We start from the raw sequence: 23712 nt of genomic DNA on the forward strand, positions 1-23712 counted from the left end.
GAAATAACGTGTAAAATCTATTAACACTAATATTTAGTGCAATAAAATTGTTACATTTCAATATTCATTGTTTACTTTTTACAGCAAAATGTATGGACAAATTTAAATATATAATTTCTTACCTTTAATGTAGGCTACAGTTTTACCCCTCCCCCTTAGTAACTTTCTAAATGCTTTTAGTTATAATTTAAGCAAAAATTATACATTAATTTCATTATGCGTGCTGAGGAACATGCATGAATTGAGGGAGATTAAGAGGTAGCGTGTAGCGTGGATTACATTACAGCTCCAGCGGTACGGTTTGTGGTCACGTGACGCGTGACTCAAGCTGTCTCTCAGGACTCCACCTCCATAAACGGAAGAGTGGCACTGAGCAGAGCCTTTAGTGGGCAACAACTCATACTTTATGACTGAAATAACATGCTTTAAATAATACACTAAAAGCTATACAAAAAAAAAAAAAAAAAAAAAAAGTGTTATTTGCAAAAGAAAAGTACTTGTAATACTTGGTCATATAAAGTAGATTAGTTTTGTTTTTTATTACACACACTGATGCTTTTTGTTGAAAAGGTTTGTTCCATGGGCCTTCCTTTTCCTTCCCCCTATGAGCAGCAGCTGTTTCGTGCATGTGTTGATCTCAACTCCACCCCTTCCCCCCCATTCTTTTTCCTCAAGTGTCCTATTCGAGTCTAGACTTATTCTCAGCACATTTTAAACCGCTTTGTCATTTACAGAATTTACTAACAGGCAAGTTATGACTATGCTTTGATTTGAAACACCTAGAGATTACTAAAAAACAAGTCTGACAACGCTGCTGCAGTGCTGATTATATATATATATATATATATATATATATATATATATATATATATATATATATATATATATATATATATATATATATATATATATATATATATATATATATATACACACACACACACACTAACTTGTATCCCAAAAGAATAATCCACTGTTGAATATTAAAAATGCTGGCATGTGATTCAGGAAAAAGGAACTGAAGTGGTCGTTTCTGTGGTTTGTCAAGAAGCACATTAACCAATTTCCACACCTGCCATTTGAAGCCATTTTAATATTTACAGATATAAATCCTGGAAATTGAAAACACCACGAGCACCTAGAACTACCCCTCACCCCCACAAGAACTGCTTTCCTGGAATACAGCAATACCTTGAGATCATTTCCAAAAAGATGTCCGTTTCAACACTTGAGACAAAATCATTCAAAGCTTTACATTTTTTTGAGAACCAAGCATTTTGCTTTCTCAATTTTAAACCATTTCATTTTAATTTTCACTTTCAGAAACAAAAAAAACAAAAGTTTGATGCCTGGTTGTGTGGTACTTCAACAATAATTGTGCAGACTAGAGGACTGACACCTGAACAAATGGAATGGGAGGGGGGAATACTATCAGTAATCCGAGTTGTGCATTCTCGTAAAATTACAGAGACTGGGACAGCAGTTCTGAGAAGTCATTTTAATTTATTCTGACATGCTAAAAGGGAATAAATTACACTTTTATAGAACGTCCAGCAGTAAAGTACTTAAAGCTGGTTCTGAGGGACAGTTTGGAGGGAAGGAAAACAACAAAAAGAAAAAGCCAAGTTACTGGTGTGCATTTGTCGTGGCTAAAGGCTGAGGAAAACAAAAGGGAAAAAAAAAAATCAAACTGCTCTTGCCTCACAAGACCCAAAACTATATAGAAAAGAAACCCTCCAACATTTTCTTTGCAATAAAAAAAAAAGAAAAAGGAAATGAGCAAAAGACCGCTACCAAACAGCAGCAAAAAACTGTTGCAGAGAGAAAGTCCCAGAGATATTTTACAAGAGGATCTGCTTCACCACATGAAGGACAAAAAAAAAAAAAAAAAAAAAAAAAATTCTTTCCCCAAAATTATCAATTGAATACAGGGAAAGACATCTATAAAACTGAAAAAGTATACATTTTTTTCTTTAAAAAAAAAAAAAAAAAAAAAAAGATATATGCATATAAAAATGGTAATGGGAAGGGTGGAGTGAGCACATTTTTCTCTCAAAAAAACAGAACATTGAGCCTATCATAGCAATTAATCATACGAATGGTTACTTTCTCAATCAACATGAACATTTTCCAAAGAGAAAAACCCCAGATCATCGATGCATACAATTTTCATCTAAGCAATTAACATACAGGTTTAGTTCAGAGTGATGCCTAATTTGTAATGAATATGATTCTGTGGAGTTTATTCTTTTTTTTTTTATTCTTTTTTAGACTTCAGAATACCAAGTACAATATAGTTAATGCAGCGCTCTAAAGAGAAACCTAGTAGTCACTAGAATGTTTTTTTAATCTTCACATTAGAAGCTCTCTAGCACATATCAGCAGGCAGAATCATAATTACCTTTTTAGAAAAGAACAAAACCCAATGTTTGCCTTTTTAATCATTTGGATACATTTGAAACAAAACAAAAAAAAAAACAGATTTAATCTCAGATGTTTCACTTTGCTTGAGGAAAGGAAGAAAAAAAATAAACTGAAGGACGAAAATGTGTCTCGATGTCTCCATTCTGACAGAAGAGTGTCTGGGTTCGTGCCACACTCTGGTGACGAGAGGACGATGAGAAGGGAAAGGGGGCCAAAACTGCTCTGATGGGCAACCAAGAATTCAGTAAGGACCCCAAACAGCTTTCCTGAAGGAGAAAACTCGGGAAAATATTGGCATGTGCACAATGATATCCCCATTTTCTACAGTTTTCCATTTCAAAGAAGGAGGGGGCGAAAAGTCTTAAGGGACAGGACAATAGAAAAGGCTACAGCTTCCAACTCCAAGCCTGCTCTCTGTGTGGATATAGTATATACATACCAATATATAGATATATGCAGGGCATCTTATCTATATATACCGATTACATATATAGCATATGGAACAAAAGTTCTTTAACAGGAAAAAGGTTGCCCACAGTGCCTGGCAGGTTCTGGTGAATTTGATCCTAGATGCCGGGGTGTGATTGGAAGGCAAATCCTGCTACGACCACTCTGCTCTGCTTCATTACATTGTCTTAATGCTTAGAAACCTGCAAGACAGGGAGACAGATAGATAGAGAAGAGAGGGTTAAGAGTTGGTGGCACAGAGCTGAATGGTGTTGAGCTACTGTAATCAATGCGGCCAACCCAGTCAAAGCATTATTCAGTCCTGGAAGAGAGAAAGTGCAAAGTCATCAGTCCCTCTCTGCAGTGAAGTCGAGACTTGCTGCAGAGCATCTCAGAAAAACATTCATGTCATCCGACTCACAGAGGCTCAAAGGGGATAAACTCTTTCATTACAACAGTCCAGGCTTACCATTTACTCCACATCAAGACTGAAGGACTGCGTAGCTCTAGTCAGAGCGTGCCGAGGGCGTTTTCGGGGCAGTTAAGACTTTCGCTAATGATGACATGGCTGTGTTACTCAGTCATATGCTACCGTAACAGACCTACTCCTTAACCACGTCAGCTGCTGCACGATCATCCACCCCACAGTTAAATAAAACCAGCTCAGAGCAAAGCAGCTGTCCTTTCAAGAATCCTTCAAGTTAAGAGCTAAATGTAAGGAGGGGCATGACAATATACCCAAACACATGCTAGAAGCCTTAAAAAGCACATAAATAGGGATACTATTTAAAGGTACAGACCATCCAAATCATGATTTCATTTTATTTTGCTTCCAAACCTGTATGACTGACTGAAAAAGCCTACCACAGCAAAAACTACATTAATATAAATTCAAACATTATTAATGACAAGTAAACTATCAATAAAATAAGAACAAATAAACGAATTAGCAATAGCACAAACAATTACAACAAAGTTTTATAACCAGTTCAAAATTACCAAGATCTATGGATTCGATAAGAGATACGCATTTCAGATTCCACTTCCCGATTGCATTTTAATGTGATTTTAAACCAATCAAGCACAACATGACGTGAAAGAACGCAATTCGGCACTCGTGTGCTGTTTTCTGTGCTGCGCACACATCCAAAGCGCACACGCAGAGAGCTGTCTCTCAGTGCGCAATACTGAATTGAGTTCTTTCGCATCTTCTTACACTTAAATACAGAAACTCTCAAAATATCTGTGTAACCAGTCGGTTTTGTCTTAAGTGAATGTAATCAGTTGCATTAGCTGTAAGTCAAAGCTAAGGCTGTCACGATTCCTTGATTAGAGTACTCAAAAAAAAAAAAAAAAAAAAAAAAAAAAAATCCTCAACTGCAATTTACCAGTGTCAAGTAACAGGCGAAATACCAGTAATGGCGCATTCCACGTAAGAGAATCCATTAACTACATTATTAGACCATTTTCTAAGGCTGCTTGATGTATTAAACCATTTAAAATCTATATTATAGTGCTATTGTGAATTCAAAGGCAACGATTAAATAAATACATACCCTGTGGGTTTTATATATATATATATATATATATATAGGTTACATGTCTCAGAGCAACTCCGTTCACAGTAAAAGCTGCTCCATATGAACTTATTTACATGCGTGGAGCGTGTCTCAAACTCCATCTCTGCATATGCTGTGAGTTTGGGCTGCTTATAACGCTCATCTGGGAACGCAATGTGCACCATATGATCAGATTTGTAAGGTAAATCATTTTTAAACCTACACCAACACAGAATACATCAATGTTTCTAAATATGCAAACGGTGGTTCATCACAATTTTAAAATAAGTTTAAACTCTCGCTCTGAGTTTGCATGTTTTTATGTCCACATATTCTTGTTCAAGAAATTACAATGGCTATAGCATTTCTATCATAAAGTGGCCAAATATTAAAGATCAAGTTGCCTAAAACCTTAATCTTTAATATTGCCTCATTGTCATTATATATGTATTTTAAGTAATATTAGTGGCTATTGTTTGCTTAGGTCTTGCTTAGTATCCGATTAATTGATTAATCGATTACCAAAATAATTGTTGGTGACAGCCCTAACCAAAGCACAAAAGACTAAGAGAAAATCATTCACTGATCTTAACCGAATAACTTTTGTAACCTTAAAAAGTTAAATGTGTCTTATCGAATCCACAGTTCTTGGAAAATTTGTAACCATCTCTAAAATGGAACCTGCTCTCAATACCCAACCCTACATTGGAGCCCACAGATTTCCACTGTTTATGTGCATGTTAGGGGTGTAACGATATTCAAACTTAACTGAAAAAATGCGATACACTACCCACGGTACGTACTTGTTGCAATTACAGCATGTCGGGCAGGAAATCCAAATGTTCACCTATGTTAGTAGCAACTTTACATGACCACTATTATTAGGCGCATATCCAAGTCTTTATTACATCATTTGAAACTGTAAAAGGTCTACTTGTGTGCAAACTCTCAATAACAAGAAAATACTGCACTTTTGTAAAATCAGGATGCGCTTTTTACTGTCTCGGTCTCCCTGAACTGGAGCGCATCTCAAAAATGAACCGAAACTCAGTGTCTCTCTCCTTGCTATTTTTTTCCCCAACACATTCATAATTATTACTTTAGCCTGTGCTTTGCAGCAAACTTCATGTACACCTGAGTGCGAAATAAGCTTCATTACGCATATGCGTAATAAAGCTTATTTCGCACTCAAGTGTGGGTTTAGTATTCTCAGTAAATATTTAAGTAATTAAATTAATATAAACAAGCAATTAGTCAACTAGAAAATCTTTAGTAAGGGGCAGCCCTAAAGTTTCAAATCAAAAATAAAAAAAACCTTTGACATATGCTGAAATGTTTCCAGCATAGCACTCTCAACTGTGGTCTGCTTCTAAAAATCAATGTGCTTTTGCCTCAGGCAAACAGAGCACAAGATCAAACAGGATAATACGGACAGGAAAATCTAAAGAGTCATCACAACTAATAAAATTCAAAAGTAGTCATTTAGGTCACTGCTTGTGTCATTTATAACTAATCCACAATGGAAAGATGATCCAAACCAGTTACAAAGTAACCTGATTGTTAGGTTCGAGCTGCTACTACTTACAGAGCATAGTTACATTTAGCTACCACAGCCTTGACATTTCTATGGACACTAATGGAATATTTGAGGAGTGAAAAAAAAAAAAAAAAGAGAAGGGGAAGAGAAAAGAAAAGAAAATTAAATGCTTGACAAGTTTGCATTTATCAACAGTGAGGAAATATGCTGACGGAGCACTGTCAGGACAAATCTCACAATAACACAGCAGCGCAAGGTCCGGGTCTCCATTGTTGCAAAACTAACAAAGTTGCTCCGGTAACCAAGAAACCAACAATCCCCTGCAAATAAAGTTCTTTCAAGCTAAAACACTCCTGAGCATAACCACTTAAATTCTTGGCCGTTGCTATTCAGTGAAGGGATCTAAAAGGGATATTATGTCTGAGCCTGTAAGTATAAATCTTTGAATGGATGGAGTTATCACAATCTAAATGTTGCAGTCCTATTTCTAAGCAGGGTATATTGTGCATCCTAGGTTTTGAAGGGGGGATGGGGTTCAATCAAACTAAAACAGCGTGCACAAAGGATTAGGCCAATACCACCTCATCAGCAAATGCTATTCTTAGTCTAGCTACTTTTAACAGCAGTTGTTCTTTGCCTTAATTCAGGATGAACCTCGAGTGTAAAACAGTCTTCCTGCTTTTCACTGTGCATTTATGAACAAAGAACATGACGTGAACTACGGGATTGAAAAGAAAAAGACTCTGAAAGCCATGTACAACGTCAGAGGAAATAGATCAAAGCTCAACTAGGAAAAAGCTGCCTGCATGGGCTGACGGCAAACAGTTGCTATATTAAACCCACTGCCCTCTGTGGCCATTTAGGCCTGAAGGGGTAAGAAAAAATTACATCCCATACACTATTATATAGATGATTACAGCATGATACGCTTTATCACAACTGCAAGTTAGAAAATTTCTGATTTTATGTTGTATAAATATCTGATTCCTCATATATAGGATGCGTTCCATTGAGATAATTAACATGATAAAGCACTAGAGTTTACCAGTGTTCATTTAGCTCTTCAGCTACAGCTCAAACAGCAATGCTGTTATCTGAAACAGCAATATTAATTTTAGGTTTTTTTCAAACATATTGATGCTTTATTAATAATAACTAGAACTTTTATTTCTCATTTTCATCAACAATATGGTTTAATTAAAATCATCTGATTATTGTCGATGTGGAGGATATTCCAATTTATCCATTCATGGCACATGCATTAATTCTTTATTAGCGAGTAATGTTGCCAAATTACTTGTTCGCATTATTTAACCATCATTTCATTTATTTGTAAGGCAATAGATTTTTTTTTTTTTTTTTTTTATAAAAGAAAATTGGCCATGTGTAAAATTAATTTAAAAATTACTGGTTCAAACTAGTCTACTGTCCTGTATTACACTGAATTATTGAATTACGTTGAAGTGCTTGTGACACGGCTTTTAAAGTTTTTGTAATCAGGCTCTCAAATTGTATAAAAATTTGGATTTAGATTTATATATATTTTAAATTTATTTAATATATCGGATATCGGCATTCGAATATAATTAATGGTCTTATTGGCCAAAATTTTCATATTAGCACATCCCTAAAATTTAGGACTGTATGCTATTTTAAGGGCCAAAGGAAACTCCAAGGTAGAATGATGTATATGTTTAAAACCACAGTGAGAAACACCCTAACGTACTATGCAGCCCAGACCGAATACCACTGTAGTCCGATTTTAACAGGGCACTAAAGGACACTGCAGTTGAAGAGGAGTGACAGCAGCTTTTGCATCGAACTGTGCCCTTCTACGTGTCAAGCCTATTCTGCAGCATTAGATGCACAACAGATTTAGACTACATTAAAGCCTACACTATCTGACCAGAACTACTTATTAATATAGTGCGAAACAGACTATATGCTCATTAACATCCCTTTTATTCGTCAACAGTTCTGCCTTAGGAAACAAATGATGGATGGAATAAAAAGGAAAAACCACTCTCGACTCCAGGTCCACATGCCTAGAAAAGGCTATGTATTTTGCTGGAAAGTAGATCCACAACTAGAATCACAAAAACATCACCGTCAATTCATCACATGAACATAACAGCACACCATTACAGTTCCCTTAACACCAAACATTTAGAATAGAACAGTAAGAGTCAATGAAGAGATGTGGAAAAGACATGGTCTTTGTTAGTCTGTGGTTAGAAATCACTCCCACATATCCATGTTTGTTCTGAAGAGACCATTATAATCAAGACTAACAAGTGTTAGATCCAGGAACAATGATTGGGAGAAATTTGTCAAATAGAGCATCCCATTTGGAAAGGGGTTAATTCAAGGGATGGTTATCTGACATTCACAGAAAAGATTATGAAGCCAACCCTTCGTCCCAGAGAAGAAAAGACATTTTTTTGTTTGGTACAAAGTTAGTAGTCAAATTTCCCAAGGACGTCTTTGCTTTTGCAAAACATACCAATTGAATTTTTTTTTTCCTCTCGAGTGGGGTGCATCCTTGAACTAACACCGTTTCTTTGCATTTTATGTTTTCATGAATTTTTTGGGGAGCGAATGTTCCAAATCCACTTTTTTCTTTCTTTTTTTTTTTTTTTCTTCTTTTTTTTTAACAAATGTAAGCAATTGGTGTCTCTGTTTTTTGCGCTGAAAACGTCGCTTGGCTGTTTGCTACTAACCTTTCATGTTACTCTTGGGTTTGTCAGTTTGCTTGCCTGTGGGGGTTTGTGCCTGTTGCCCCTGTCCCCCTGAGGAGGCCGCTTGCTGTGCTGCTTTCTGCTTCAGCATGGTCCAGTCAAATGTGTAATCATACTGGTGGTTCAGAGTCCTGGAGAGAAAAAAAAACAAGCAGGAGTGAGTACAACCATACAAACCATTCACATGACTTAACTTCCTTTTTCCTTTTCAAAATTGTGACAGCCTCTACTGGTAACAAAGATGTGGAAAACAAGTTGTGACTAGGATGTGTCTGTTTCTGGCCCAATTGGGAGTGTCGAGGTAATGCAGAAAATTGTTCATGCACCTGAAAAGAATGCGGAAAAGCTGACGCAGGTACATGTAGTCAGGTGCCTCTTCAAACCGCAACCCACGACAGTAGTTCAGGTACATGGCAAACTCTGCTGGGAACCCCTAGAGAAAGTGCAAAACTCATGTTACAAAGGCAGAAAATTACATAAGTGTCATGTCAACCTAACCTGCTCCTTTTAAGGATGGGGAAATGAACAAAAATCACAGTGACTTTTATATCCTAGTATTATAATAAATAGATGGCACTGTTAACAGTAAACTGGCTGTCTGAGATCACAATCATGTAGAACAGAACAGAAAATCCTGGTGAGTAATGCGCATAGGATCAGAGCTTCATATAAGTTAATTAAGTTTTTGGTCTGACATGAAATTTATTCTCATTATTAGAATTCAATGTTCTGGAGGTAACTAATTTGCATACTCGTGGAGTTTCAGAACTTTATCACCACCTTGAAAATGAGCAGATGTTTGTAGCATGTATGCTACAAGCAAAGTATGAGAGTACACCTTTGAAAAGCCTTGCTGTGTGGATACAGAATTACACATACCTTACACAACACCTCGACAGGGGTCGACATCTTTTTCTCACTAATCTTCTCATACTTCTGTTTCTTTGTGGCAGCCTGTGTGTAAAAAACTAAAACATTACACTATGATCTGGTACTAACTGTTCATCAGCGTGCAAGCTCACAGTGCTGGGGGCCATAAATAACCCAGCTGAAAGATTTACAGCACTTTTTTAGGCACCACCTGTTGGCCTGTTTCATAGTGCCTAGCAATTTTTAGTTCATTCTTTTAAGTCTTTTCTCTGTGCAGTAAAAGGGAAATATGCAATAGCAATATTCAGTCACATTAACCTACTCCAATTACATATAGACAGCATTTCTAAACATCCATATTTAACATGTCCTACATTCAAACCATATACAGTAGAAAAGTCACTGGCATGCTTTTCAAAAAGAAATCCATAAAAGACATCCTGTGTGATCCAATCTAAAATCCAGCTATTATAAATGAAAACTTGCATTCTGTCCTGCTTACCTTCAGTCCCTGCCATGGCAGGCTGGTTCTGTTGAAGTACATCAGCACGTATCCTAGTGACTCCATGTCATCTCGACGACTGTTAAGCCGAAATAAGATTAAGTCAAGCCAAAGGGCTTTTAAGCATGTCTGAGGGCATATCATTTAAAAAAACCCAAACTTACATGTTTAAAATGCAAAATTATTGCACAGAATATAAGCAAGGGGTGATTTGAGTAAAGCACCCTTAAATTAACTCGCTGACCACTGACATGCCACTCCTCCAGTAAAGGGCAAGCAAGCAAAGCCTATCAATCACTTAAGATCGCAAAATGTCACGATCGTGAATTAAAGGTGCTGCTAGTTCTTGCAAAAGTCTTCAGAGTTAAAGGCTCAGTAAGCTTTTTGCAAAGAAATGAGTACTTGCAAGTATGCAAATATAAATGCTGTTCTTTTGAACATTATTCATCAAAAAAAAGCTATGCATCATGGTTTCCACAAAAAATATTAAGCAGTACAACGGTTTTCAACAGTGATGAGAATAAATGTTTCTTGAGCACAAAATCAGCATATTAGATTGATTTCTGAAGGATCATGTGACACTGAAGACTGGAGTAATGATGCTGAAAATTCAACTTTGCCATCAAAAGAATTAAATACATTTGATGCATTAAAATTAGGGGTGTAACAACACATATTATATCAAGATATCATGCTATAAAAACGTGACTATGTCTCAGTGATGTAAACTATATGATTCGAGATAGTGTTAGTTTTATCCAAGACTCAGCTTACTGTATTTATAAATTATAATTCACCCAAAAATTTAATTTGTCATCCTGTACTCACCATCATGTCGTTTCAAACCTATATGATTTTTGCTCATCTTCCAAACTCAAAGATATTTTCCATTATAGTCAATTCCCCTAAACTTAAAAAGATCCAAAAAAGGTTCAAGGCATCGATCGCAAAAATAAATCATTTGAGCGGTCTAATCCAAATCCAAGTCTTGTGAAGAGACACGATTGCTTTATAAAATGAATAGATTAACCGATTTGCAACACACATGATATGGTGAGAAAATGGAGAATTTTAATTTTTGAATGAACTAATAAAGTTTATGGGAATAGCCATTTTGATATTTAAAGTTGTAAACAGTGCATCACTTCCAGGTTCTAGGTCAGAAAGCCTGCTCATTATTGGCCAGCTCCTGCGTCAGCATCACCCGCATGTGTCTTGCTGCTCATGTGTACAGAGTCGGCGTTCTGAGGTGGAACCTGGAAGCGCTGCACTGCGTTAACAACGTAAACAACGTAGGACTCTGACAGGGAAAAGAAGAAATTGTAGTCTGTAGTCACATGGACTATTTTAAAGATGTCTTTACCTGTCTAGGCCTTATAAATTGGTTATGATGTTGTCTTACAGGTTTGGAATTACATGAGGGTGAGTAATTAATGAAAGAAATTAAATTTCTGGGTGAAAAAATCCTTTAATGTTGAATATAATGTATAATAATGCAATGAGGGTTTATTTGTGGGTCCAGATGCCAAACATCTGATTTCACCAGTAAAAAAAGGGCACAAAAAGTATGTGTGTGCAAAATAATTCTGCATTTTCAGGTTCAGAATCATGAATATTTTTATTCATCCAAGTGGATGCTGCACACTGGTGGTGGATGAGGAGAGACCCCTGATATGATTGTAAAGCGCTTTGGGTGTACAGTAGTACATATGAAAGCGCTATATAAATGCCTCATTCATTCATTCATTCATTCATTCTGGTGTCATCACTGCCCTGTGCATGGAGGACAAAGTCCAAGCCTATTCAAGTCCACCCCCCAGGTCCATACCAAATTTAGCATTTTTAAAATCAACACTACATTTTTTTTTGTTAACTTGCTATCATATGTCTTGGAAGGTAGAATAATATAACCATCTTTATTTTGGCTTAAAGTATCGCAATAGCATTGAATTGCGAGTTCAATCGTGAATCGTATGGAATCGTGACATGAGTGTATCGTTACATCCCTAATTAAAATAGAAAACATTTCAATAATATTGTTAGAATTTCTCTCAATACTACAGTTTTTACTGTATTTGATTAATTCAGACTTGGTGATCATAAGAGTCTTTTCAAAAACTTACCAACCCAAAACTTTTCAACGGTAGTGTACAGTAGGATTCAAAAGCTTTGTAGATTTCACATTTTTCCAATTTGATAGACTATTATTAATACTATTAGCAGAATAATTTGACCATTTCAAATCACAATGAGCAAAATTAATAAGTTGACAACTGAAGGTCACATAAAGGATGTTCAGGCAGGAGCACTCACCTCTGCTCAATGCCCAAGTGTGCGTTGATGCTGGCATAGCGAGCTGTGCCTGTGAGATTTTTGTCTTCTCTGTAGGGTATGTGCTGTCGTGTCCTGTTGTCTCGGTATTTCTTAGCCAGACCAAAGTCGATGAGGAACAACTATATAAATAAAGTAAAAAGAAGCACAAACACTGACAATTAATTTTTAAAACTAACTATAAACAAGAAAAGTCACCGATTCCGCAAAATCATTTTTAATTTTCCTTCAACTTCTGTGTGCTGTCTGACCTATTACCTGGACTTCCGAACAAAAACATCACATCCAGTGGCTGTAATCAAAGCGAAGGGGTCAGAGTCTACAATGCAAATGAAGCTTACTGGGAAAGGAAACACACCCTTTATCCAAGCAGCGATGTAAGAGTCAGCTCTAAGAGCCTGTCATTGACTGAAATATTCTCATTAGTGGAAAGCCAGTCAGATCCAGTGTCCAACACACACACCTACAGCCCGCAGTCCCAGCAAGAGCGCCTCACCCAACTGGTTTTTTACTGAGGCAGCAGCCATATTGTAACGTATCCACTCAGCCGTGCCACTGTTTGCTTGGCTCAACTAGGGATTTGAAATGTATTTCCTCTTGTCAAGGCAATTAGTTACGCCAAACATGCAATTCCGCTTGGACATTTCTATTAAAGGTCAAGTCAGGAGAAAAGTGGTACACACAACCAAGGTTTACTAGAAATCCAAATACAATACATTTACATTTTGTTCACCAACTTCCTTTTTTAAAACAATACCCTGGAAAACACAACACTGCAGCAGAGACACCTGAAAGAGCACCCCCAGCAATGGAAAACAATTTTGTATCATGAACCTTAAATACGTGTTTTTGGCCAAAATGATCAAGATCTCTTCTCCTCTGAAATAGTCCATTGTACAAGTACTTGGCTATCACTTTGAAAACCCATGCAAACATTTAATATTTTGCCTGTCCATGCTCTGAAGATGACTACAAATAGCTGTGATGCCCAAAGACAATCTTAGATTTTAGGAGCGGAGAACCAAATGTTATATTCCATTTTATTTAGCTGAACTGAACATTTAAATAAGCATAAGCACATATCTCAGGACAAGAACACATGCAACAATTTAAAGAGCAAGTGTTTAAAAGGTCAACCCTGTCAATACCAGGCCACAGTTTTCATGCGTCTTGTTGGGCAAATGGTTGCAAGCTAGGCAACATTCTGACAGCACAGTCCAATGTTAGATGGCTGGATTAGAAAAACAAGCCTCAGTGCCACAAAGCACGGCTGATAAATTGAAAGATGTGTTCTGCAACAAGAACAAGCACCCAATGCAGTGAAATTAGGCCAATCAAATTATTCTGTCACAAAGTCTTTGATTACAAATCACAAAAGCACTGGGCACTGTCGATCTCCAACAACTTTAAACAGAACACAGTAAATTCTCCTAAACCAAATACATCATTAGCACTGAAAATCAAGAATAAAGTAAGGGAAAATCATCATGTTATGACAGAGAATAAATTTTAGAACTGACTAGGACTGAGAACAATCATCCTATTTTCTCTCGAAGTGACAAGTCCTTCACCTGCCTGTACAGAGATCCCTTCAATCTGGATTAGGAGTTTAATCTCTAGTTCTGTTTAGCATGTGTGTCTGGTTTAATGCCAACAAACGTTAATGGTTATTGTTGAAAATCAAAATTAAATGGGATAAAGAACTCCAAAAGGAAAAAAATAAAACAATTTTGGGCGATTAGGAGGTGGTTGTGGTTTCAGACCTGGTTTAATCCTGAGAAAGATGGATCCTGAGAAGAACTAACAGCCAAGCTTCTTTTCCTCTTCCCCACTGGAGATTCTAAACACTGAACAGACAATAGAGGGTGCAGTGCATCAAACAGTATTGCTGACAACCGCACACGGCCAGCGCAGACAGGCAACACCAAGGCTAAGAAAAAGAACGCGAGAAGGAGCAGAGGGAGGGGAAGAGAAAGCCTAAGGCAATCCTCCATCCACCAGCAAGCTTCCTAGCTCAAACTCAGAGGAGGCTCTGCTAATGGCAGACGTCTTCCCATAAGCCCAGGCTCACATAGTAGCGATAGTTGTTTTTATTTCAGACCATATAATGCAGGGCCGGCTTGCCTCATTGGCTCTTGAGCCACAGAGGCAAACTGTACATGGCACCTCTGGCCGCTTAACCCAGTGTTCTTCATGTCATCTATACCAATTGTCCCCCCAAGCCTGATTCTCTTTTTTGACTTTGCCAAGGCTTTATCCATAAACATTCGGCAGCATTTAACACTAGCTGTGCCATACAGTAGTTAACTGCTAAGCCCACTTTAGCATGAGGCGAACAAGACAAATGGCACAACTAGGGTTAAGAAGGGCAAACTCTAAAAGGCCATTCACTACAATGGGCACTTGTTTTAAAATTAGGCATGAGAAGCTTTGAGAACAAATGCAACCAACCAAAACAGCCCCACCCCTTTAAACTCCTGTGAAGGATAAATAATATTGCATTTCATGTTTAACAGATCATTGGACCACCTACAGTAAGGAAGAGGCTAGAATACTTTGGCATGTGGAGAGGCCAAATCAGGTAGGGATCAAGCTCTAACAAAAAAACGAAAAAAAAAAAGAAAAGAAAAAGAAAAATGCGTGCATTTTAAGGGGTGCATGACTTAACCTGCATGTTATTGCAAAAAACAGTTTTAGTTTAGTTATAAAAGACAAGATGGGACAGCTTCGGTGGAAGTGACATTGGAGAGTTCAATAGAGCAGCCCAGGGTAAAGCAACAAAACAAGCCATTAGTTTATAATGGTGCCGAGCTGAGTACGGTTATCCGCAATGTGACAGGAGAGTGGGGGAGTGTGAGAGGAGACTATTTCAAACTTGTGGCAAAGCATTTTTTTTTCTTTTTTATATGCAGGAATATTTGGATCTGAACTTTCTAAATAAATCTAGGAAAATATAACTGCATGAAACATTAACAATTCTCTTAAACACTTCCATTTTTAGACTTACTCTTGTGTTGAACTTATGTTACCTGTTGGCCTGTACCATTCTTGGTCAAGACATGTCCTCATGCTTTACTCTTTCCCCAAGCTAACGGTGTTATTCTTGAAAAAAGTTTTACTGGGGGCTGGATCAAGAGTGGTAATGATCATATGAGAAATGTAAGCAGAGAGCAGTGGATAATGCAAGCTGATAGGCCTTTTGATTCCTCACCAAAGGACAGTGGGGTTTGCAAAGCAATAGATAAATCAGATCTTCAAGTCGGTTGAGTACACTGCACTTCTTAACTATGATTTATTTTTTTCCAGGGTGGATGTCGACAGCTACACATCCAAAAGCAGAGCGTGTGCATCCAGAGTTTTAGTGAAAAAGGTGACGATTTCATGTGTATGTATAAAAATAAAAGCTTGAGGCTGGCATTCACACAGACACACAATGGTAAACATTTATTCCAGACAGCACTGCCAAAAATGGTAATACAGGCTTCACTGAAGTACCAAACAGTACCAGAATTTGTAGTGGAAACTGATCTGAACTGTTAGACGACCATCAGAGCTGGAAGGTCATTGTTTTATTTTGCAGATGATGCTTTAACTTTGCCAAATGTTGCCTGTCTGCAAGGGCTCAAAATTACGAGTTATCTGAAACAAAATACAAATCAGGCAACTTCTGCACATTTGAATGGAGAAAAATAAAACTGTGCAAAGGACTTCAAAGGCTCTCAGTCGTAGGGAGAAATAAAAAAAAATTTAAAAAAAAGAAAGAAAAACAACAACAACCACTAGTCACATATCATGCACAAGTTCCATTTGAGGAGTGAAAGACATACAATCCATGTCCACAGATGTCCACAGCCCAACGTCAGGTGATTCTCAAACCATCAATAAGTTAAGCTGTAAACATTGTGTCTAAGGACTCACTGCGGTTTTATTTATCTGATCCTAAAATTTTCCACCAAATATTCTTTGTACAACCCAGCCATCCCGAATCAGCAGAGCGGCATCAAACGTAACTATCACAGGCTCTCAAGCCAGTGTTCGCCCATGAGAAAGTCTCAATGTAACAGGAAACCTTAGTGATCTGCAGTTTTATTTGCAGTCAATCCTCCATGTCACTTTTAAATCAGACTGTCTTTTTTTAAATAAGGAAATGGTGAAAGTTTACCTTATTACAGTGACGGCCAATACCCATTAAAAAGTTGTCTGGCTTGATATCTCTGTGGATGAAATTTTTTGTGTGCACATATTCGATTCTGCTGATCATCTGTGAAAGCAAAACGGCCAGGTTAAGATCGTGCCACAAAACCATTCAATGTGTTATTATAAGCCGGTTAACCCATCATTACCTGATCTGCAAGCATTAGGACAGTTTTCATTGTGAATCTGCGGGAACAGAAGTTAAAGAGATCCTCCAGACTTGGCCCCAGCAGGTCCATCACTAGAACATTATAGTCCTTTTCTTGGCCATACCACCTGAAAAACAGTATCACATAAACATGAACACCAACAGATGACACTCAGGATTGCATGACAATTATTACAAAAGCAATTAAATGATGAAAAGTTGTACTTCTTTCAAAAAGAGCTGACCCTTCAAATCAATTCAGTGATGCATGACACTTTGCTCAAGTTTACAAGATGAGATTTTAGCACAAGCAAATTACAATTAAATTAAAACACTTAAAATTGAACAAAGCTGACCAAGTTATATTGAGACAATAAAGCATGAATCTTATCAGTTAAGGAAGTGCCAGAGTTATGCGGCACACCCTCTGGACAATGGCATCTAATATATCCAGCTTGGTGACATGACTGTAGCATCCACAACACTATTTAACATATTACACTAGTCTTCAACCACTTTAGACACTTCTAGCATGGATGGGGCCCCTCAGGACAAAAAAAAAAAAAAAAAAAAAAAAAAAGGTAGTATTAGGACAGTGCTTAAACCGTTTATGCCAAAAGCCTGCACAGAATCAACCAAGTGGCTCTTAAAAATATTAGTGAAGCTTTGACATCCAGTACTCAGACACACAGCTCAGCAGGTGGAGGTTCAAAAGAGTCACACATTTAGAGAACACATTGCTACAGCAGTCGCCAAGCAACCATCATGCTAGAGAGTCTCCTAAACAAAGAGGTATTGTGGAAAGACAAGGTGCAGCAGTAGACTAGTGCCCATTTGGCCGTCTATGCCAGCAAACCAACATCTACCATTTCACAATGCAAAATGTACTTTGAACCACAAACTGGCTCCTAATCCTTGTGATGCTTATATCTAGGGGACTGTTTACACCAAGTCACTTGGCCACATAAATGTGTCTCCGCAAAACAAATATAAATCCGATGTTCAATTCCCGCACTACGCAAATTTAACGGCATTCACGTCAATGAAAGCAACATATGAGCGCAGCAAAAACTCTAGTAAGATCATTTAGTCTCACTACTTTAAATGAAAATGACTGTGTTGAGCGTCTGCGACTTACTTTGTTTCATTCGCGGTAGTTTGCGCGTTGGCTTGCTGAAGAGATAATCAGCTACTCATCTGTGGCGATGCTTGTTGCAGTAGCAGTCATATCTGGCTTTAACATGTCATATAGCCTAAAACACGTTTTCACACGTTTATTTTTTAACATTTTGGGAGTAAAAGTTTACATATGTGGTTTCAACAACCAGATGCATTTACACTTGTCCAGTTTCGTCTGGAGTCACAGACCACCTTCTAAAGTTTGAGTGATCGGATTTAAAATCAGCCTAGAATGCTTTTTGGAGGGCATTTACACCTGTTTTTTTTTTTTTTTTTGCTCTCTCCACAATCGGATAGCTAACCGATCAGAGAAAATGCATGAAGTGACCAGGTGTAAAGAGGCCCTAGGATACAATCGCATCCATGCTAACTGCTCGTATAAAATCAGTGAACACTGTTTTGCTGATATTCAGTTTTAGGCTTTTTTTCAGGATAATTTACAAATATGTATGTATTTTTCTTAGCGACACCTAGAATACAAAAGCAAAAACAGAAATAATGGAAGATTAGGAAAGTTGTCCATTAAGTTAAAAACAAAAATACTGCAATGTATACTACAAACATAAACAAAAAAAACCTCAAAAAACTCATGTTTAACAAGTCTACTGTTATTCACAGTGGTTACAGAAGTTCATAGCAAACAGTAATCTCTTGCTTACGGAAACTACAGGCCTCTCTGTGGGACACTCATTTCCTCTTTACAAAGCAAAACTAAGGGGAAACTGAACAAACCCGTGTAGTTTGCCTGAACATTTTAACTTCAAACACAAGGCTGTATATTAATCACACAGAGGTGTTGGGGTAAAAATATGCGCTTAAATAAAGTGCGGAGACACTTTCTTGTGATTGAGCTTACATAAAAGACTTTGAAGAGCACACAAAGCTCTTTTCTTTCATTAGCAAAGGCAGTGAGTGGTTTTAGGGAGTGTGGGGGAGGGAGATCTTGTATGGCAGGTTTTCCCAGCTCTAATAACAAGTGACTGAAACCAGTACTTTTACGCATCCTTTCTGCTGGAAACTTTTATTCATTCATTAAAAACTAGTTTAAGCCAAAATAGCACAAAAATAAAGATGAGAAACATAAAACCAGTATCTTCCCATTCAGTCTAGTAATTATAAATAACCTAAATTACACAGCCTGAAAGCAATAGAGTAAATAGAGGAGAGTTTAATATGCTATACTTTTTAGTTATAACTATTGGCTGCTTTTATGGTCTTGTCCTTTAAGTGCTTGGTAAATCCATCCAACCATTACAGGGGTTACCTAACTCCTAACTGCACAGGGTTAAATAACCAGCTATGGCAGAGTTCAGATTTCTAATCAGCCAAGCTGCTGTCAGCATGAGATCCCATAGAAATGGACACCTAAATGCAATCTGTAATGGCAGTTCATTAGTGGCAAAGGCAGGGCATTTGTATTTATACTATTATTACCCAAGGAACCCTTCTGTTGGCTAGATTAGTTTACTAAATGATATATTACAGTCTACAATGAAATGAGAAACTAATGACCAACAATAACCATGGCTGGTGAAGAATTTGACGACAACTTTAGGAAAAGAAACCGAAGTTCACAGCAAACAATTTGGTATAAAATGTTGCAAAAAATTAACGTGCAGTTACGCAACATATTAATGTGCGCCTAAAACGGTTGCATTTGCGACTAAAAATATTCATTTGCGGATGATATTTTTGCAGAGTTCGCCATTGGCGACCATACAAATTCACACAATATAACTGTAAAATTATGTTTTTTGCGTGTTCTGTGACCAGCAGCCTATCACATCATTTGTTGTGTTGACGCAATTAAATGAGATGCTGCGTGTGAAAGTTTCAAAATATGAACGGGTAGGGAAAATATCACATACCAAACAGACACCAAAGAACTAGAGCTGATGAAAGCCGACTGTTGTCGCCTCGTGTCGGTGCAAAAAAGCTGCATTTGAACACACCGTTCTGCTCCTGTGTAAAGGAGACAACTGCCTATTTCTTCATATAAATTCGTCTATATTCGTCATTCAAAAGTGGAAACCGGCTCAGCAGACTGCAGATACACACACAATGCAGCGCATGCTTTCCATTTTGAATATCAATCATGCTGATCACTTTCATTATTCCACTCCTCTTATGCTCATCAGATAAATTTAGGGTCATAAAAAGTCTTCAGTACCTTAAATGGTATAACAAGAGTATTAATGATCATTTTAAGGCGTCTTATATTTTGTGGATGGAAAAATAGATTGCGATACTACCTAATGTGATTAATAACAGTAATTTCATTAAATAAATGTGAGCGCTGCATATTTTAAAGTGAAAAGATGGCGCTGTTGTGCGTTCTTCAGTCTGTCGCAACAGAGCTTCAGAGCAGCTCGCAATCAACGATTAGCGAACATTACTCAATCGATTGCTTAAAAACTAATTCTGATCAATTATGACAAAGTTTACTTTATATTATTCATACTGTAATGTGTTGTAAACAACAATTTTTTTAATCTTCCTCAACTAAACTTGAATGAGCAGCAAAAGGAAAGCACATGCATTTAAAAAAAAAAAAAAAAAAGAGTCCTGCTGTATTTTGGCATGTTCATTAGTCAAAGTTGTATTTATATCAATTTCCCCTGTTTGTTATTTGGTTACACAAACCAAATGTAATATATTTATATTTATTTTCATTTGATTCAAAGTAAACTTTTGTAGCTTCAGGAAGGAAAGACTAACAACATTATTTGACATACTATTCGATATAAAGATAGTTAACTAAAACCATTTAAAAAAAAAAAAAAAAATTTTCATTGCTTGAAATAAATTAATACACTGAAATAAATTTATAAAAACTAAACAGCCATTTTTCCCCCTATAGGAGCCAATGGCTCCTTAATGAATTTTTTTATCTGGAGCCCTGTTTACTGTTCAGTGAATTTTCATTGGCAAAATCAAGTCATTTGAAAAGGAATTAAGGCAATCAGGAAATATGTGCAAGGGCCAAAGATTTCCCCACCCAGATTTGGCCATGCAAAAAATTATTGTGAAAAACCTACTCTTCATGATAGAAATAATAAACAATTTTAATAGAAATATATTTATAGAAATGTAATCAAATTTTAATAGAAATATTCAATAAATTATTATTGTATTAATGGTCACACATTATTAGTCACGTTTGTGTCTGCAGGTAATGCCAGCCTTTTCCATCGACAATGCCTGCAGCAAAGTTAATTTTTAATGCATAATTACCACAGTAATTCAGCTTGATAGAGCCAAAAGGGGAAGGTTGAGAATAATAATAATAAAAAAAAATTGAAAGCAGATAAAGACTTATCTTTCTGGGCACCAGGGTAATTAACATGAACATACCCAAAACATTGCTTTTTTTTCTTTCCATTTTACACTTTGCATCTTCAATGAAAAAGCCATGTAACAGATCTCAAAATCTACCTGGTGTTTGTAACCTTCTCACAGAAAACTACTATGTTACTTTTAGATAAAAAAAAAAAAAAAAATGGTTTACGTTTTTATGCCAAGGTACTTGGAGTAGATTTATGAAAGATTAGGCCCACTCATCCCTCAAAATCTCAAACGTCCCAGGATAAGGGTTAAAATTAGTTAATATATGACAATACCAAGGGATTATAAAAGCTCAACATAACTGCATAAGGAAACAGCCAAGAAAAATCAGTACACTAACTACCAAGACACCTTAACCTGTCAGGGGATTTCTGCATTCAGACTATGAAACGAATGACGTCATTTACCTTCATTGATAACGTGCAAACTAGAAAACATACGTGACAACCTGTACCCATTTTGTTTGAAGCCAAAACAGTCACTATGCTTTATTCTAATATACATCTAGAATCAGTTATTGAAAGCATCCTGTCAAAGATGGGCTCTTTTATACAATTATAAATGTTTTCTAAAACTAATATCATCGCTCGTATGGCTCAGTCACCTTGAGAAGAGAGTAGCAGTCGCACTAGGCCCTGAAACTTGTTTTCCCTCATCCGCCATTTTCTGATCGAGAGGGAGGACATGTTGAACAAACACAACAAAAGAGCAGCGGCCATTTCCCACTCGCTCATTACTCATTACTCAGCAACGCACAAACACACACTTCGTGATCAAATCTCATTCATTACACTATAATAATGTACATTATACAGAACACAAGGTTTATAAAGATATATTTCACCACAGTTCTTTCATAGAAACGGCTAGTGCTAATGATCGGGCTAGTTAGCATGTCGACACTATCATAAGTAAATAAAAACACGATAAATAAGAGTATATATACAGAATTGGATTATCTAATAAGACAAGTATTATGCGTAGAGATAGATATTACACGAAGATGGACGTGTACTTTGTACTCGACTCGTTGCTTTCGATCTCATGCTAGTCTTTCAACCAGATAAAACTAGTACAGCTAGCTTACCAAATCTAATTAAAACTGATTATAATTTTACGTATAATAACACATCTGTACTCACCTAATGTGTGGGATCCCGACTCCTCCCTGGAGAATTTTGTACAACTTGCTTTCATATAGGAGTTGAGGGTGTCTGGCTTTCTGTGATTCCAATTTCACAGCTACCTCCTGAAAATATTCAAAATTAAGTTATATTATTATTTATCTACATATAGATTTTCAGCAAAGCACTGAAATTTAGTTCAGTATTTGAGAGCACACTTTAGTAGTTGTTCTGGGAAACCTTCCATTTCTATTAAAATCCGCAACGATACATGGTTGATTTACTTCCCACAAAACGTAAACCCTCATAAAAAGTCATACAAATATTGCAATCTTTCAAGACTAAACGAACTGTGTGTTTCAGTGACCATATGAAGTGTGTCCTGGTAATCAGATGTGATGAGATGGACATATGTATAAACCCCTCAATCTTCTTATCCCAGACATTCATCACATGAATTAAACATCCATTTCATCTTTACCTCGCCATTTGTGATGTTGATTGCCAAATAAATGTCACCGAAGGATCCGGATCCGATTTTACGAACGAGCTTGTATTTTCCACCGACTATAAACTCGGCTTTAGAGCCACTGCTGCTGGCCATGTCCTAAAATCCGAGTTACTCTGAAACTGTGTGAACGGGTGAGGTCTTTCAGGCTGCTTTCTCTTCTTCAGTCCAGTAGAAACAATGCTAGCTCGCCTAAAACGGGTATCACTAGCTTGTGTCCTTAACAACTCACAACACCGAAAAGGAGATGATAACGGACATTGGTTTCAATAGGAGTTTTGCTGCCTCGACACAGTAAAAAAACAAGACTATTTCCCCTGAGGTTGAGGCTGTTTTTTCTCTTGAGCAATTCCCCGAATAGCTGACTAGCAGCTTAGCCTGAAAGGACACGGAGTCGATGTCCTCGACGCTCTCTTTGAATCACCTCGCTATGAGGGGCGATTTTTCTTCTTAAAGAAGCGCTTTCCCGCTTATTCGAACGTACATCAAGGCAACCGACGTTTTAATGTTGAAGAAATTATGTGAGTCGCTGCTTTCTTCTCAAAGCGCAACCCACTCACTTCGCCATCTTGTCCGTCTCGGGATGAACAGATTCTGCTGATCTGAAGAGAGGAGCGAGACCGCGCTAAAGCGCGCCGCCGCGGGCAGGGGAGGGGTTCACGCGTGATGTCAGCGAGGCTGCGGGAATGAGCGGTGAGAAACTCGAGGGCGCGCACGGGAATTTGGGGATGTTTATTGTAAAGTCGTTGCCCTACTTATGCTCTTTTAAGGGAGCTGTTTTATATTATACATAAATAATTATGACA

General features: G+C 37.2%; 1 protein-coding gene across 5 annotated transcripts; it reads right to left on the reverse strand.

Annotated features, from left to right (window-relative positions):
- Positions 1 to 1073: 1073 nt before the first annotated feature.
- Positions 1074 to 23536, reverse strand: csnk1a1 (casein kinase 1, alpha 1). 5 transcript variants are annotated; one of them, XM_048175651.1, is made up of 11 exons: positions 22880 to 23535; positions 22417 to 22523; positions 16752 to 16878; positions 16571 to 16669; positions 14172 to 14255; positions 12391 to 12530; positions 10078 to 10156; positions 9585 to 9659; positions 9032 to 9138; positions 8724 to 8836; positions 1074 to 3074 (listed from the first exon to the last, which is right to left on the reverse strand). In XM_048175651.1, exons 1-11 carry the CDS (start codon positions 23000 to 23002, stop codon positions 3067 to 3069), a joined length of 1062 nt encoding a protein of 353 aa, XP_048031608.1. In that variant the 5' UTR covers positions 23003 to 23535; the 3' UTR covers positions 1074 to 3066. The 5 variants fall into 5 exon arrangements, with proteins under 5 accessions (XP_048031608.1, XP_048031606.1, XP_048031610.1 ...); XM_048175649.1 differs by having other exon boundaries at positions 8688 to 8836; XM_048175653.1 differs by lacking the exon at positions 22880 to 23535 and adding an exon at positions 21879 to 21940 and having other exon boundaries at positions 8688 to 8836.
- Positions 23537 to 23712: the final 176 nt, after the last annotated feature.

This window comes from Megalobrama amblycephala, linkage group LG23 (genome assembly GCF_018812025.1).
Source record: "Megalobrama amblycephala isolate DHTTF-2021 linkage group LG23, ASM1881202v1, whole genome shotgun sequence".
Taxonomy (NCBI): Eukaryota; Metazoa; Chordata; class Actinopteri; order Cypriniformes; family Xenocyprididae; genus Megalobrama; species Megalobrama amblycephala.

Bases quoted from the DNA above. Each gene is read 5' to 3' on its own strand.
- csnk1a1 (XM_048175649.1), bottom strand. From the start codon at position 23,002: ATGGCCAGCAGCAGTGGCTCTAAAGCCGAGTTTATAGTCGGTGGAAAA. The intron at 14,256-16,570 runs GTAAACTTTCAC...TTGTCTGTTCAG, and splicing joins TTGGCCGTCACTGTAATAAG to TGTTTAGAATCTCCAGTGGG. The intron at 12,531-14,171 runs GTCTGAAACCAC...TTATTTATATAG, and splicing joins CTTTCTCAGGATTAAACCAG to TTGTTCCTCATCGACTTTGG.